At 28.5% G+C, this 18,886-nt stretch overlaps 1 protein-coding gene across 2 annotated transcripts; it reads right to left on the reverse strand.

Moving 5' to 3' along the window:
• Positions 1-2,124: 2,124 nt before the first annotated feature.
• On the reverse strand, positions 2,125-17,776 carry LOC119608830 (myrosinase 1). Of its 2 annotated transcripts, none has more exons than XM_037963376.1 (6): positions 17,501-17,776; positions 10,383-10,575; positions 6,947-7,519; positions 6,567-6,878; positions 4,238-4,476; positions 2,125-2,792 (listed from the first exon to the last, which is right to left on the reverse strand). In XM_037963376.1, the coding sequence occupies exons 1-6, from the start codon at positions 17,557-17,559 to the stop codon at positions 2,522-2,524; spliced, it is 1,647 nt and encodes a 548-aa protein (XP_037819304.1). In that variant the 5' UTR covers positions 17,560-17,776; the 3' UTR covers positions 2,125-2,521. The 2 variants fall into 2 exon arrangements, with proteins under 2 accessions (XP_037819304.1, XP_037819305.1); XM_037963377.1 differs by lacking the exon at positions 17,501-17,776 and adding an exon at positions 10,908-10,926 and having other exon boundaries at positions 2,258-2,792.
• Positions 17,777-18,886: the final 1,110 nt, after the last annotated feature.

The following is an 18,886-nucleotide window of genomic DNA, read 5'->3' on the forward strand; positions in this document are numbered from 1 at the left end:
TTTTTTTTTTGTTTCACAATCATAAGTCAATACAAGTGCAAGGTGTTCGAAATGTAATGTGAACAGTGAGTGACATCTTATTTTTCGTTAATAAATAAAACAATTATTTCATTTAGAGTGGAACTTATCCGGTTGTGTTATTTTTGATTTTAGTTGAAATTTGTCAGATGTTTAAAAAACGTTGCAAATGTAATGTGGATTCGTGACTGAATTAATTTGATGAGACTTTCGTATGATGAAATTATACAATTTTGAATGAAATAATTAACTTAAAAAAATTTTATGATATTTCTGCTTCCGTTTATAAATTATTTAAATACAATTTTTCATAAAAATCTGAGCCGATCTACATAACTTCTCTAGGAATTAAAGAGTTCCAAAACAGGTTCTTCGATTATGTAGATCAGTTTCATTTCTGTTTCGGCTCTAATTCAGTTTTTGTTTAGTTCAGTTCTAGTTCAATTTTAGTTCAGTTCAAGTTTAGTTCCAGTATAGTTCTAACTCAGCCATAGTTTTAATTCATGCTCAGTCCTATTTCATTCCAGTTCAGTTCTGATTCACTTCTAGTTTAATTCTAGTTCAGTTCTAGTTCAGTTCTAGTTCAGTTCTAAGTTCAGTTCTAGTTCAGCTCTAGTTCAGTTCTAGTTCAGTTCTAGTCAGTTCTAGTTCAGTTCTAGTTCAGTTCTAGTTCAGTTCTTAGTTCAGTTCTAGTTCAGTTCTAGTTCAGTTCTAGTTCAGTTCTAGTTCAGTTCTAGTTCAGTTCTAGTTCAGTTTAGTTCAGTTCTAGTTCAGTTCTAGTCAGTTCTAGTTCAGTTCTAGTTCAGTTCTAGTTCAGTTCTCAGTTCAGTTCTAGTTAAGTTCTAGTTCAGTTCTAGTTCAGTTCTAGTTCAGTTCTATTTCAGTTCTAGTCAGTTCTATTCGTTCTAGTTCAGTTCTAGTTCAGTTCTAGTCATTCCAGTTCAGTTCTAGTTCAGTTCTAGCTTCAGTTCTAGTTCAGTTCTAGCTCGTTCTAGTTCAGTTCTAGTTCAGTTCTAGTCAGTTCTAGTTCAGTTAAGTTCTAGTTCAGTTCTAGTTCAGTTCTAGTTCAGTTCTAGTTCAGTTCTAGTTCAGTCTAGTTCAGTTCTAGTTCAGTTCTAGTTCAGTTCTAGTTCAGTTTCTAGGTCAGTAGTTTCAGTCTAGTTGCAGTTCGAGTTCAGTTTCCCTAGTTCAGTTCTAGTTCCAGTTCTAGTTTCAGGTTCTAGTTCAGTTGTCTAGTTCAGTTTCTAGTTCAGTTCTAGTCAGTTCTAGTTCAGTTCTAAGTAGTTCAGTCTAGTTCAGTTCTAGTTCAGTTCCGAGTTCAGTTCTAGTTCAGTTCTAGTTCAGTTCTAGTTCAGTTCTAGTTCAGTTCTAGTTCAGTAGTTTCTAGTGTCAGTCAGTCAGTCAGTTCGAGTTCAGTTCTAGTTTCAGTCTAGTTCAGTTCTAGTTCAGTTCTAGTTCAGTTCTAGTTCAGTTCTAGTTCAGTTCTAGATAGTTCAGTTCTAGTTCAGTTCTAGTCAGTTCTAGTTCAGTTCTAGTTCAGTTCTAGTTCAGGTTTAGTTACAGTTCTAGTTCATTTCTAGTTCAGTTTTAGTTCAGTTCTAGTTCAGTTCTAGTTCAGTTCTAGTTCAGTCTAGTTCAGTTCTAGTTCAGTTCTAGTTCAGTTCTAGTTCAGTTTAGTTCAGTTTAGTTCTTAGTCAGTTCTGTCAGTTCTAGTTCAGTTCTAGTTCAATTCTACTTCATTTCTATTTCGGTTCTAGTTCAGTTCTAGTTCAGCTCTAGTTTAGTTTTAGTTTAGTTCTTGTTCAGTATCAATTCTGTTCTAACTAAAATTTTTTAATAAAATTTTTTGAAAATTACAAAAAATTATGCAACTATTTTTTGAAAAGAATTTTGAAATCTGAGTTCAAATAAATATCATTTCTGATACCCCACCATAATCACGTATGGATTGTTTTTATATTTATTATTTAATTGTCTTTATGTGTGAAAAGTTGTTGTGTTGAAATCGTGTTTTTATATTTTCATATCTTTTGAATAGCTTAAGTTCTTTTCAGAAATCTTTTGATTAATCTTAGACAAACACAAATGAAAAGCATTTATTTTTTTATAACAAATAATTTATTTATCATTATTATTATTATTGTTAATTTTTTTTCTATATTAACATTTTATGTATTTTTATTTAAAGTTTTTTATTTCATACATATATAATACAAACAAAAAAATAATACAAAAACAAGATAAAAAAACAAAAAAGTCTTTTCAACATTATTTTTGGGCGGCTTATACTAGAGTAAAAACAAGACAAGATATGACGTCGAAACAATAAGACAATGGATGAGACCAGGTGAGATATATGTACAAATGTGATAATGTGATCTCACTGGCACTTGATTGTCTTTCTTACGCAACGAGTGATCAAAAGATCTAACTGATAGTTGTTAGGCCAGTTAGATATTTAATGATAATAATAAAAATAATACAATTTATAATTAACTTAGTTTTAAATAATACAAATTTTAGCTAAAATTATTGTTAAAAGTAATGAAGTACATGTTAGGAATTGATTAGCATAATTATTTTTTATCCCTGAGTTTGTTTCCAAATCTGATAATCTGGACATGGCATGAATTTGTTCATTGTCCAATGAAGGACGATAGTTCCAATCGATGGTGTGAGTCTTACAGATGTGGGAAAATACTCTGGCTGAGATTTTAGGTGTACGTTTGCGCTGAGGATCTGTAAAGTCTACATGATACAGACCGAATTTTTCTCTGTAAAGGGAAAGATAAAGGTTTTTGAGTTTGATTATAAGGAATTTTTGAAAAATAAATCTGTTATACTAAAAGTTATTTATGTGATTTATATAAAACTTTAAAACGGACATTTTAAAGAAAAATCTGTTAGAAAATTTTCTATAGAAAAGTTTTGCATACAATTCAGATAAATTTTCCATAGGGAAATACTGTTATACTGAATATTTTATTTAAAAGGATTTAGAAAAAAAAAACTGTTATACTGACAACTTTTCAATAAAGAAAACAGTTATACTGTAAGTTTTCTATAAAATAACTGTCATACGGAAGAGATTTTACAGTTAAAATTGATTTACTTAAAATTTTTTTGTAAAAAAAAAACTGTTATACTGAAAATATTTTGATAAAAAAACTGTTATTTTTTATAAAGAAATCTATTAGAAGAGTTTTTACGGTTTTACTGACAATTTTTTACAAACAAAACTGTTATACTGCAAAACTGTTCAACTGCCAAAACTGTTATACTGACATTTTTTATTGAGAAATTGATAAAATGGAAATTGTTTATTGAAAAACTGTTACACTGAAAAATTTTTTATAAAAATATTGTTAATTAAAAAATTTTATAAAGACAAAACTGTTATACTAAAAAATAGCATAAAAAACTGTTATACTGAAAACATTTTTATAAAAAACTGTTATACAGAAACATTTTATAGAAATAACCGTCACGCAAGAGCTTTTACAGAAAAATTATAAAAAAAATTTATATTAACTGTTATACTAAATCTTAATTATTAAAAAAACTGTTATACTGAAAGTTTTCTTTAAAAACTGTCTTAAGAAAAATAATCTGCAAAAAAGAATAGAAGGAAAAATTATTTTAATAAAAAATTTTATTTAAAAAAACTGTTATACGGAAATTTTCTAAGGTAAAAACTGTTATACTGAAGATTTTTCTATGAAAAGATTGTTAAAGCGAAGATTTTAAAAAGACTAAACTTATATACAAAAGAAATCATAAATAGAAAACTGTTATACTGAAAATATTTTCAATTTAAAACTGTTATACTAAAAATTTTTCTAGAAAAATAACGGTTTTATAAAAAATTTTATATAAAAATATTGTTAGTCAAAAATGCGTTTGAAAATCTGTTATACAGACAATTTAGTATCAAACAAAACTGTTATAATGAATATTTTTCAATAGGAAGACCAAAAAATTTCTTTGGAAATCTGTTATATGGCCAATCTTCTGTAAAAGAAAAGATTTTTTTCTCAAGAAAGATTGTTAATGGAATGATTTTGATAAAAATTACAGTTATACTAAAAAATACGAAAAAAAACTGTTATACTGTTTGAAAATTTGAAAATTAATGTTAAAAACAAATTAATTAAAACAAAAACTCAGAATTTTTCATTCTTCAGACATTTGCTTATTTGTATAATTTCACAATACTTACGTAAAACCAGCCTTCCATTCATAACTGTCCATCAAACTCCAAGCAATATAACCTTCAACATTGGCACCATCTTCCATAGCATCTAAGACAGCACTCAAATACATATTGTAGTAATCAACACGAGCATAATCCTCCAAACCTCCCCGATCGCTAACACCATTTTCTGTGACAATCACATTGGGGTTGTTGTACTCACGTTTAATCCACATCAATAAATTATACATTCCCTTGGGCACAACCTGTAATAACAAAACAAAATAGAAAAAATAAAAATACACATATTCTACAACAAAAATCTCCCAATTATTTAATCTAGATTTCTAACGACCTTCCCCGGGTACGAAAATAACAAGTTGGTTGGTTAAACGGAAATGAAACTAACAAATTATTTAACACTATGTAAAGGTAAAAACTTGTCTCCCCCAAACAAAAGAAACAACTTTTTATTATTTTTTTTCGAGCCAGTGACTGAGCAATAACTACAATAAAAACATTAAATATTTAAAAGAATTTCATTTCAGCCAAATCATTTATAACACTCTCCCTCCATACAAAAGTTCATTAATTATATAATTTCAAGTACTTTAAGGTGTAAAAGTACTTGTAATTTGAACAAAAGTTAATGAAATAAATTAACAGACCTGTTGCTATTCTATTTTATTTATCTAACTGGCACCCACACAAATTCCATCATCATCTGGTTCTTACAAACAAATGGTCAGATAAAATGCCAACCACTTTCAATCACAAATATTCATAAGTTTATTTAATATTAATTTTACTCGCCTTTAATATTTTAATTTAGTATTTATTTCTATTTTTTACTATAAATTATGTCTTAAATATTAATAACTTAAGGAGGTTTTGTTTTCGTTTCAATAAAATTGCATAAAAAATTAAAAATATTGAAAAAAAAAGAAAACAGGTGCCAGTGGCTATATATTTGCGAATAATAATAATAATAATAAACAAAAAACATTTACATTTGCATTCATTATCACATACTTATGCAAATAATAATAAATAATTATATTGTTTATTTATTCAAATTTGTTTTATTAAACCAGCCTTTATATTTGTTTACGGTTTTTTTTTTCTGTTACAGTTTTGAAAACTGGATTTTGAAACAAGGATTTTTTTGAGTAGATTTTATTGAATATATTGCATTGTACGGGTAACAACTGATTTAAATAAGTGCAATTGAAATATATTTTTTAATAGGTCAACATTTGTTTGATTTAGGAATTCAATGAAAATTTAGAATTGAATAAATGAAATAGTTAAATCAACTAATTTGTCATTATTTGAAATTTACATACAATTTCCGAAACAATTTTCACTTTTAATATGATTTTGATATACAGTATTGCTCAAAACATAATTTACTTTTCCATTTTACAACACAATGATCGCTGTACAATACACATCTACATCTACATCTATCTATCTATCTATCTATCTATCTATCTATCTATCTATCTATCTATCTATCTATCTATCTATCTATCTATCTATCTATCTATCTATCTATCTATCTATCTATCTATCTATCTATCTATCTATCTATCAATATATCTATCTATCTATCTATCTATCTATCTATCTATCTATCTATCTATCTATCTATCTATCTATCTATCTATCTATCTATCTATCTATCTATCTATCTATCTATCTATCTATCTATCTATCTATCTATCTATCTATCTATCTATCTATCTATCTATCTATCTATCTATCTATCTATCTATCTATCTATCTATCTACCCATCTACCTACCTATCTATCTATCTATCTATCTATCTATCTATCTATCTATCTATCTATCTATCTATATATCTATCTATCTATCTATCTATCTATCTATCTATCTATCTATCTATCTATCTATCTATCTATCTATCTATCTATCTATCTATCTATCTATCTATCTATCTATCTATCTATCTATCTATCTATCTATCTATCTATCTATCTATCTATCTATCTATCTATCTATCTATCTATCTATCTATCTATCTATCTATCTATCTATCTATCTATCTATCTATCTATCTATCTATCTATCTATCTATCTATCTATCTATCTATCTATCTATCTATCTATCTATCTATCTATCTATCTATCTGTCTATCTATCTATCTATCTATCTATCTATCTATCTATCTATCTATCTAAAATCCCAGAATCCAAAGTTCGGTCCCGGATCTTAGTTTTTCAACAAATTCGAAAGATCTAAGGAAATTCATAAGTTACCGCTCAACTATCGATCATCAAACAAATATTGGTACAATATCGAATTGTTTTTACTAATCATATTTAGCTTACCTTAAGCCACACTGATCCCGACCCCGTCCAGTTGGGGTCTTGCGTTTCCACCACACCCATATCGTGATTGAAAGAAGGTACTGGAAATCCGGCTGAATTATTATGATCATTTTTGGTTACTAAATTTGTCGTATAAGTATTAATGCCAAAGAAATCGGAAGTGCCTCTAATGCGTTGTATCTCTTCTTTGGTAAATTCGGGCAAACGAGTTTGTGTAAAACCCTGCTCCTTACTAAGATTGTGGATACGATCAATCATTACTGAGGGATAATTACCATGACGGGAGAATATAGGATGAGCAAACCAACCCACCTAAATTATAATAAAAATATTAAGTTCAATGAATGGAACTTTAAATATAATAAGGGTTAAAAACTTACATAAAATTGCATAGCCCTCTCGGAAGCCTCACGATCCTCACTTGAATCTGTTTTAGGTTCAGGCCAAGAAACATCCACTGTAATGCCCATACGACCCTTTTGAGATTTCTTATACTCATCACGATACATATGCACTACTTCGGCATGGGCCTTAAGTAAATTATGACCACACAAATAAGCAGGTATACCAGGATAATTATAAGCAGGAGCCATGTAATCCACACCATAACCATGTTCACACACATGCCAGGGTTCATTAATGGTAGTCCAAATTTTTACACGATCTCCAAACATTTCCAACAATAAACGAGCATAGTCTTTGAAAAGAGGTATAATTTCAGCATTGGTCCAACCGCCCAATTCTTGTAAACGCTGCGGCAGCTCCCAATGATACATTGTCACCATGGGTGTAATATTATAGTGTAAAAGTTCATCCAACAAATTACTATAGTACTTAATGCCAGCAGTACTAACATGATTCATATGACCAGTGGGCAAAATACGGGGCCATGATATCGAGAAACGATAAACTTTAACATTTAACTCGCGCAACATTTGAACATCTCGGCGCCACTGTAATTGATAGAAAGAAATCTGATTATAGAAGCGGTACAGATGTTTAAAAAAATTATGCATAAACAAAATGACAAGCGGCTGCTAACAGTAGCACTATTATTACAATTTGCAATTATTACGGACACACCTCCCAGAATTATTAAATTGGAACTACTTAGCAACACAAGAACGAAAGCTAATAACTTAACTATAGTGTAACTAACTAAATAAATACTAGATTTTAAATATGTCTTAAGTTGATTTAGAATTTTTCACTAAAATTTATTTAAAATTTACATGCTCACATTATGTTCGACATGCTTTATGAAGTTTTTTTTTTTCTAAAATTATATATAAATAGTTATTTGAAATATGTGAACTTGTTAATTGAGGTCATTATTATTACATTATTATTTAAATATTTTAAATCTTTGTTAAATATATGCAAATAGAAAATTGTTCCTCTTAAGATCAAGTAGTTGTTTTGTTTTTATGAAAAATATTACAAGTAATATTAAAATTATTAACATTCTATATAAAATATTGAATTATACCTATAACTTGATAGTAAACGCCATAGACAAAGTTACAATAACAACTGTCAACAGTATTGAATTGAACACTCACTAAGCTTTTAATAGAATTCGTTTACGTCAACAATAGTCATGTACGATTAACAAAATGTCAACGTCGAAAAATGAAAATAAACATTATTAGAAATTGTATTGAAACTAGAAAACCCAGTTGAAAATTTCACCTTGATAGATTAGATAGATAGATAGATAGATAGATAGATAGATAGATAGATAGATAGATAGATAGATAGATAGATAGATAGATAGATAGATAGATAGATAGATAGATAGATAGATAGATAGATAGATAGATAGATAGATAGATAGATAGATAGATAGATAGATAGATAGATAGATAGAGAGAGAGATAGATAGATAGATAGATAGATAGATAGATAGATAGATAGATAGATAGATAGATAGATAGATAGATATAGATAGATAGATAGATAGATAGATAGATAGATAGATAGATAGATAGATAGATAGATAGATAGATAGATAGATAGATAGATAGATAGATATTAGATAGATAGATAGATAGATAGATAGATAGATAGATAGATAGATAGATAGATAGATAGATAGATAGATAGATAGATAGATAGATAGATAGATAGATAGATAGATAGATAGATAGATAGATAGATAGATAGATAGATAGATAGATAGATAGATAGATAGATAGATAGATAGATAGATAGATAGATAGATAGATAGATAGATAGATATAGATAGATAGATAGATAGATAGATAGATAGATAGATAGATAGATAGATAGATAGATAGATAGATAGATAGATAGATAGATAGATAGATAGATAGATAGATCGCTCGCTCGCTCCGCTCTCGCTCGCTCGCTCGCTCTCTCGCTCGCTCGCTCGCTCGCTCGCTCGCTCGCTCGCTCGCTCGCTCGCTCGCTCGCTCGCTCGCTCGCTCGCTCGCTCGCTCGCTCGCTCGCTCGCTCGCTCTCTCGCTCGCTCGCTCTCGCTCGCTCGCTCGCTCGCTCGCTCTCGCTCGCTCGCTCGCTCGCTCGCTCTCTCGCTCGCTTCGCTCGCTCGCTCGCTCGCTCGCTCGCTCGCTCGCTCGCTCGCTCGCTCGCTCGCTCTCGCTCGCTCGCTCGCTCGCTGATCGCTGCTCGCTCGCTTCCTCGCTCCCTCGCTCGCTCCCTTGCTCGCCTCGCTAGCTCGCTCGCTCGCTCGCTCGCTCGCTCGCTCGCTCGCTTAGTCGCTCGCTCGCTCGCTCGCTGCTCGCTCTCTCGCTCGCTCGCTCGATAGATCGATAGCTTAGATCGCTAGATAGATGCTAGCTACGGCTTGACTCAATTTTAAGTGTCTTAAGAACATCCACCTGACTTTTCCACACCAGTGTAATCAAATGTAAGAAAAACAATATTGCTAGTAATGACAACTTCTTCGTAAATGTAGAAAGTGTTACTGCACTATTTCCTATATTGTCCTCTTAAAAATGTGTGTCAAAAAGTGGTACACCAGTTCTATGAAATTATTGAAAATTCCAACTGGGATTGGATTTTGTGATTGATTATTTTTTCAATAAATTCAAACAGACAAGTATAAAGAGATTTAAGTTTTAGGTCGTTAATTATACCTGCTAAATCTAAACGAAAAATAAATTTAAACAATTTGTAAACTTCTCACTCCTCGTAGACTAACTACCATGCAGCAACACATGTAGTAATTAAATAAATTGTATAAAAATTAATATTGACTATTAAATCATATATAATATGAGTAATTAATCCAAAAAGAAGTTAATTTTGCTAAATTGTTAAAAAATTTACAATATTTTATACGCTTTAATAATTTTGTTAACATTATAATTTACAGTATTTCAAAAAGATATAGACTAGTTTTAACATTTTTCTTACAATTCAATTTAATGACATTAACATTTGAATATTAAAAACAATCCTTTCCTGTTTAAGTAAGGGGTGTAATTTATAATTACAATAATTATAGCAAGTTGTTTTAAGTTTTTTTTTGTAAATAACAGGTGTTACTGATTTTTTCCATTTTTTTAAATCCGTATTACTCTAACATTTAAATACAAAATCTATAAAAATTGTCATAATAAAATAATAAATCGGTATCATTAAATTTGCAAATTAAATATTGTTACTCACCTTTAGTTTACTTTAATTTACTATAAAACTATTAATTCCATTAATTTTACAATTAACAACAAAGTTAACTACAACAGCCGCTCAAAAACTTATTTCAAGTATTTCAGTTATGACATGTGTATGTATAATTTGTTTGTAATTTAACTTTTTTGTTGAACTCACCTGATGATAGCTATCAGATGTTACATCACCATTTGATTGATCGGCAATCTTTTCTGGATGATTATGTGTCATAAAATCCCATATAGATTCTCCTTTATCATCGACATTCCAACCTCCTTCTATTTGATAGGATGATGAACCCACGCCCCATATAAAATCTTTGGGAAAACGTCGTATAAATTTTTCGGTTGATCTGAAAATAAAGAGACAAATATTATTCACATGACTTTTTTTTAATATTCCGAGTCCAACGGAATTTAGATGATCGAATGGATTTGTTAAAAAGAGCTGTATAATGAATAGAATACAACTTTTTAAAATTGAAGAATTTATTCCTTGCTTTGTAATCCGATTTTAGCGAAAAAACGCTAACGAAATGTCGAACTTTTCGTAACAAAGCGATTTCTTTATTTAAATAGAATTTAAAAAGAAAATGAAGGACTGTTAGAAAATGTTATTTAGGCTTCGAACTATACTGTATATACGGTTTTGTAGGCCTATGGAGGCTTAGAGCGGGATTCTTACTACTTAGTTAAACGTTGATAAAATTTGCTGTTAAATTAAACACAAGTTTAATTAGAAAGAGCTTGTGTTTTTTTGACAATTGCATTAGTATTGCCATGTTTATGTTTCAATCAAAAACATAAACACTAAACAGCTGTTTTTGTTGATATCAGTTTGGCAAAATAAAAAATGTATTTTTTTTCTAATAAAAATTATTCAAACATCTTCATTTTAATTAAAAGGAAATTTAAAACAAATATTATTGATTTTTTTTAATAGATACTGTCACTTAAATTGTAACGATGACATTTTGAGTTTCACTTCTAAATTTCACTTGGTAACGAATGAAACTTTATAACGTTAACATGCAAAAAAGATTAATTAGAAATTTTTGCCTTTTCATTTATTAATGTAAATGAGGTTTTTACATTAACAGTTTCTGCATCAGGTCCAAGATATAAAAACAAAAAACCAAAGTGGTTTTGCCACACTTTCATTAATTTTAAATGCATTTCAAAACCATTTTGTTATTGACGTATTCAGAAGTAAGCTGCGTCAAGCGACGAAACTGTTTGCAGCCGGAAAGTACCATAATCTTAAACAGGAATAATTTAATTAAATAATACAGTTAAAAAATACGTTAATAATTATTACCCAGAACTAAATAAATGATATTACACATTAATGTTGTATTTATAACAAGTTGTCATTTATTTTTATAAATAAAAAAATAAAGAAGACCTGTTTAAACGGTTTTTTTTTATAAAATATATCTGTGTAACAATTTTAATACATTTTTAATAGTATTTTGAAAGTATGTAGTCTTTTTGTATGAATCATATGTTTTAAGCCCTTGAATCTAAAATGTCTGGAAATAACGTAAACCAAAAAAAAAAAAAATATGGGGAATTTCTTAATTTGTGTTAAAAACACTCTTAAAATAATTTGTTTAGAAAAACAAAATTAATTTGAGATCAGAAAATAAATGATAATTTATAAATCTCACTTTATTTGCAGGTACTATTATTTTGTCAATTATAATTTATGTAAGTAATAATTAAAACATTCTATTTTTAAAGTTCACTTGAATAAGTACCTATAAAATTTTATTACATTTATTAAATAATTAAGAAATGTAGAATTTACCCAGCAGGCAAGGAGGTTTGACTTTGAATAAATTTTTTAAATGTCAAGATATCTGTCATTACCCTGTAGGAAATGTCAATATTAAAAATGTGCTTAATCGCTATTGACTTTGTCAGTAGTACTAGTGTCGAATTATACCCTATACAAGGCTTAGTGCTATTGACATTTAACATGTGCGTGTCATTGAAAATCCTCTAGTAACATTATGACTATTGACTCGGTATTGACTAGGTACTTCTCATGGATCCATATGGTGACATTAGAACCAGGAATTTACTAGTACATTTCTATATCGCGAGTCCATTCAGTTTTAATACAGACATTTTCTTAAGGAATATTGACATGTTTGCTGACAATGCCACTAGATATACACCACATCTTTGGTCTCTGTATTTTTTATATTGACACAGAAATGAAAGATTGGAGACATTTGAACTAGTACTGTTGACAAAAAGATATATGGACCCAGTCTGACTGCAGGGTATGTACAGATATACATTTATGGATTTTAAACTCAATTGAAATGTTAAACTTTATGTTTGTTGGGTATTTAGTATTCCTAAACATCGAATGTCTTATAGAAATTATAGGTTTATATGCGAAAATAATATGAATTAAAAAATATTTATTTTATAATGTTTGCTTAACACAAATAAAGTGCAGCTGGTAATTTCATTGTTAATTTCGATTCCCCTCTAGTTCCTTATGAAATGTTTGACATCAATTTCAACAAATTTTAGAATTTAAATCGAATCGTTTCTGAAGTATAGAAATGTTTGTAGCGTACTACATAGGGACAAATATTGAAATTTGTAAATTTAAAATTTTGCCATTGCTAATCTTTGGAGCATCAACAGATTTAACATTATATAACATTATATTAACTTATCCATTCCTGCTGCCACAATATATGCTTACATTTACATAAATAAATTACAAAATTATTAGTTTTACATAAACACTAATTGATGTTTGCTTTTAAATATTAATAAATTAACTAAAAACTTGAAACATTTATTTAATAAATTTTTAAAATAAAATGATAATTACCATATATAATCATCAACGTAATTAAAACATATAATTTCTATTTATGAAAACGAAGAAGACTTATTAGTACAAAACTTGTAATTATTTACGTCTGAAGGTATAAATAAATTAAAAAATACACTTTAGAATAATAACTTTTCCCCCTTTTTTAGATAATTACCTTAAATTCAGTAAATGAACCTGAAATATTTTCACAGTTTTTAATATAAATTTGAATTCTTATGCATTTACTATAACTACATATAAAATTTTAAGATAAATTGAAGTTATAAAAAAATTTTTGAAATCAATAAACTGCTACATGACAGACTTTATGTCTACACGTGCCATAACATTGTCTTGTGAAGTGTGGAGCACGACTAATTCATAACGTTTGTTTTATGTGTCACAGCCATACAATCAGTCAGTGCAATAATTGACTTTAAAATTAAACGATTAAACGATTTTAACAATGCAATTATAATATTAGTTTTGCTAATCAAGTCCCCGTTGGAAATTTTTACGAGAACATTTTTTCATTAACAAATGACAAACTGTTGAAGTGATTTCAACTTATATGAATTCGTCTTGAGATTGAAGTTGTCACATTATCGCAATTAAACCGAACAGGCGAATCTGTTCCAGATGGAACCACTGACGAATTCAGAATCTATCTATCTATCTATCTATCTATCTATCTATCTATCTATCTATCTATCTATCTATCTATCTATCTATCTATCTATCTATCTATCTATCTATCTATCTATCTATCTATCTATCTATCTATCTATCTATCTATCTATCTATCTATCTATCTATCTATCTATCTATCTATCTATCTATCTATCTATCTATCTATCTATCTATCTATCTATCTATCTATCTATCTATCTATCTATCTATCCGTCTATATATCTATCTATCTATCTATCTATCTATCTATCTATCTATCTATCTATCTATCTATCTATCTATCTATCTATCTATCTATCTATCTATCTATCTATCTATCTATCTATCTATCTATCTATCTATCTATCTATCTACCTATCTATCTATCATCTATCTATCTTTCTATAATCTATCTATCTTTCTATCATCTATCATCTTTCTATCATTTATCTATCCTTCCTTCTATCTTACATAACCTACATGAACTGTTAAATTGCAACTCTGCTGCGACTATGTAAATATTTATATCAAACTGATTAATCAAAATACATGTGCTTGTTTCTAAAAAACTAGTCAACTGGGGATCCCAAAGAATTATTATTGGTTTATGACATTGTGCTGTTATATCATTATTACTATTATTGAAAATTGTATTTATATTAGTTCTTTTGAAAACTATGAATGTACACAATCTGTCCATCTACATATCGGTTCGGTGATTGTGTATGTGTATTTTTACTGAATTGAATGATTTTGTTTATAAATATGTAAAACACCTTGATTTAGTTGTAGAATTTTTGTTGTTACCAATAATTTGTCTATGGTAGTAAAATTTTGTATTTGAGTTGTATGTGAGTAACAAAAAAGAATATATAACTTTGACACTTGTTTGGCACTTGTTGTCTTGTCTTGAAATAAAAAGTTTAAAATTCGTATATGGTTTTTTCATTTTTCATCGATATCGTTCTTGTCTCTTTGTTTTTTTTTTTTTCTGTTTTCATGTCTATTGTCATTGATAGTGTGTTATGGCAAATTGGACTTTTATGTATAAAAATTGCAAGTACAATGATTTTGTTACATTGATATTAGTTGGAGGTTTTTTGATTTTTTTCTGTGTGTATCTTAATTGTTTTTTTGTTTTACCAACAAGTACAATATCATGGAAACATTTACAAGTTGTTTACATAGTAAGTATTGAAATATTTTAAATAGTATTCGAATTACTTTAAACGCCAAATTAATTAATTTATACCAAAAACATGCAACTATTTGTAAAATATTTTCATTGAAAAACTCTCGAGTTAGAACTTAAAATTTGAAAAGATTTATTTGAAGGCAATGTCAAATGTGTGGTCCACTAGAATTTAAATAAAATTTTGGTTAACAAATAAATGCATTTCAAATACGTATTTAGAAAACTTATAAGGCGTAGAAAAGTATTTTATGGAGATTTTTTTAATTTAATATAATTGATGTCAATATAAAAATACAAATCTAAATCTCTATCTTAACATAGAGTTTGTTATCACTCTTTTATTGAAGTTCAAGGCTATTAAGTAATATTTTAAAGAAAATTTGTTTATGTTTAAAAAATAAATATGAAATTCACAAATATTTTCGTTTTGTCAGTTAATTTGTAACACTGCACAATTATACGAAATACTAATATTTTCATCAGCATTAAAGCTTGATTGACATCACTGCACTTTATGGTAAACAAAACAGTAGTGATGCCAGGCTTTCTAATTAAGGATTATTTTGCTTTGTTGTGTTTCTTTAAAGCGAATTCTGGCAAAGTCGAAGGTATATATTTTATTTTATATCAAGGCGTATTCATGCACAGTGAAGACACTGGCGATTTCCGAAATGTCGGGTAAATTAGTTATTACATTGAATTACAACATCGGTTGTAAGTTTGTCTTATGAATACATGTGAATACATTATTTTCGTTCCCAGTTTATAACTGTAGAGTAAAAAGTTTGCCATTATATCTAATTTAACATTTCTTTTTTATTTGCTAATTAAATATTAAAAATGTCTCTTTATCTTTATGAGGCAAATTATAAATTTAAAATTTAATCTTAAATAAACGATATATAAATCCTAACTATATAAATATGTTATTTTACAACTTCGCTCAAAGAAAGTATTAAAGATAAATAAATATTCTAACTTACCAACCTAGAGGGCATTGAACCTAATGGTTCTATAGCAAGACAAAGAGAAATAATACACACTTGACACAGTGAATTTATGAACTAACATTTGCAAATAGAAAATTTAATCTGACACAAAGTTTCCAAGATAAATCCCCACCATATATAATATTTACAAGTTTGTTTGAAAAGAAAAGACAAAGAAGTATCATAAACTAATAAATAACATGGGGCTGTAGAGGAAAAGATCCATAAGCTCTATTAAAACAATCTAATATCTACCATGCCCACACCTGTTATAATATTATCATTTCTCTGATCAGACATAATACCAAAAACTATAAAAGATTTTAGGAAATTACACAACAATATGCGTTTATGCTGAAGTTTGTAACACCCAAAAATTTTGGCTCAGAACACTTTCTGAAACGATTTGGCTGACCGTCTTTGTGCGCACACCACAGGTCGCAATTTTCAAGATCATTTTATGAAAATTGGCACAAGCTCTTCCAAGGTCGAATCCTATTAAAAATGGTTAAAATCGGTCCTTTATTTCACCTAGCCCCCATACAACCGAACCCTCCTTTTGAGCTCATAATTATGCTAAATGTTCTTGTATCTCTACAAAAATCGGAAGAACTAATTTCATCTACCACAATTTACACAGCATAATTTTTGAAAGAGTTTTGTTTTATATTGACATTGACAGTTGGATAAAAAAACAATCAGCTGATGAAAAGACTTCTACAAAGCCAATCGATTATAAGGTAAAATCAACAGCTGTTCGCTTTTTTGGTCATCAAAATTTATCCTAAATACGTAATTGACTTATAATATGTAAACCGAATTGATTCTAGATGAGCCAGGGCGTAAGGTAAAGTCTCTGCAGAATTCCGAAAACTGAGGCAAATTTGTTATATTTTTCATTTATGGAGTTTTTTATGGAAATTGACAACTTTGAAATAAAATTTCAATAACAAATAACTCCATATTTAAAAATATAGCGAATTCACCCAACTTTTCTGAATTACCTTACAATTATATCCTTCCAAAAAACATTAAAAAAAAAATTATACAAAAGTTCAAATATTTAATAGCAACCGTTTAAAGATATTTCTCCAGGTTTTTGTTTCGATCTCATTTTCATTATTATATCGATATTTTGAAAACGATTGTAAAAATCTAATCCTTTGGATTTGTTATATATTCTCACGAATATTCAAATTTCGAAATTTTCATAATAATTTTTAGAATAATAAATAACATGTGATGTGAATGAAGAATAATTTGACAAAGTTATTATTATGCACATAGTTATTGTTTAAAAACTATAGAAATAAATAAAAAAAAATCACACATTTTGCAGCTGATTTTTTTATATTCATTCATTATACACATGTTTCATTATTATGTTTAATTTTTAAATACACAAAATTAATTTTTAAATATTTTATTTCTTTTGTATTAGGTATTATTAAGCATTATTAATTTATTTTTTTATATTTTTAACAAAAGTTTGAAATTTATGTTTTTTTTTAACAAAAACATAGCTACTTTATTTTTAAGTTGTTCTTATTCATATCTTTCTCTTTTTTAAATGCACTTACATCACTGAAGAAATTTGTAAAATTTGTATTAATATTGCTAATTTTATTATATTCAACATTTTCTTATTATTTGATCCTTTTTCTTTTTCAACACGCCAACTTTTTTATTTTTTCTTGTAAACCCCGCAATAATTTAAAAAAGCTTTGCGTATTAACAGTAAGTTACAAATATAAACGATCGTTTTTTTTTTTCAAATACCCGCTTCAACTCAACCGTTTTGTGTTGAATTTCACTCTAGAACGAAGTGTTTGTGAATACTTAAGAATGCTTTTATATCCTCGGCTATAAATGACGGCTAAAAATCAACCAAAAACAAGTTAATACAGAAACCCAATGTTGGCAGCAGCAACAAAAGTAAGCATCATTCTAACTTACACACTCATTCACACATACACTCTCTATACTAGACACCTAGAACCTGCTGTTAGTATTTGTTGTAAAACAAATCAATATAGCAAAACAAAATAAAAATAATAATTTTAATAATTTTTACACGAATTGTTATCAAAACAACAAACAAAAACAAGAGAGTGAAAAAAAGTAATATGCAAATGCAACTAAACTCTCTGATCTTGATTTTCATGTGTCAGTACGTTTGTTTATTTACTTATAAATACTCGTCATAAACATTGTTGCTGTTTTAAATAAGAAGCACAAGTGACAGTTGTACAAAGAAGTGTAAATAAAAACCTGTCCATCTGTGTTACACATGCGTATTGTCTGTCCATCTTTATAAAACCATCATTATACCCTACACCACTATAGTGGGTAGAGTATTAGGCGTTTGTGCTGATGTTTGTATCATCCAAATAGCAATCGGCTTAGAATTACTTTCTGAGTTGATTAAGCGATGTATGTCCTCCTGTTTGTCCATGTAAACCTTGTGTATACACTTTGATGAAATTTTGCACATACAAGGTCGAATTGTTTAAAATCGGCCCATTATTTTACCTAGTCGCCATACAAACGTACTCCTCGAATAGGTCTCTTGAGCTTATAATTATATTAAATGTTCTAGTAACTCGACAATAATCGACAAAAAAATTTTACCCATCAGAAAATGACTTGAAATTCTGCATAAATAACTTTAATGTAAACGAAAATACCTCTATTAACATTTAAAGGATTGGCCCATATTACACCTTTTTCAGAAAATCACTTTTTTTGTCAACAAATTGTTAAAAAATTGCGGAATTAAGGCTAAAAAACAACTTAAATGCTTCATTATTAAAAGTAATCAACATTTTTAACATATGTACTACTCATTGGTGTAGGGTATCATAGTCGACCATGTCCGACTACACATACTTACTTGTTTTGTCAGTCCGTTTGTATCATATCCAAATATGACCAATATTAGCCCCCACACAAAGTATAGATTAATA

This window comes from Lucilia sericata, unplaced genomic scaffold (genome assembly GCF_015586225.1).
Source record: "Lucilia sericata isolate MDLA Ls3-8-SP2 unplaced genomic scaffold, ASM1558622v1 Contig000885F_arrow, whole genome shotgun sequence".
NCBI classification, from domain to species: Eukaryota; Metazoa; Arthropoda; class Insecta; order Diptera; family Calliphoridae; genus Lucilia; species Lucilia sericata.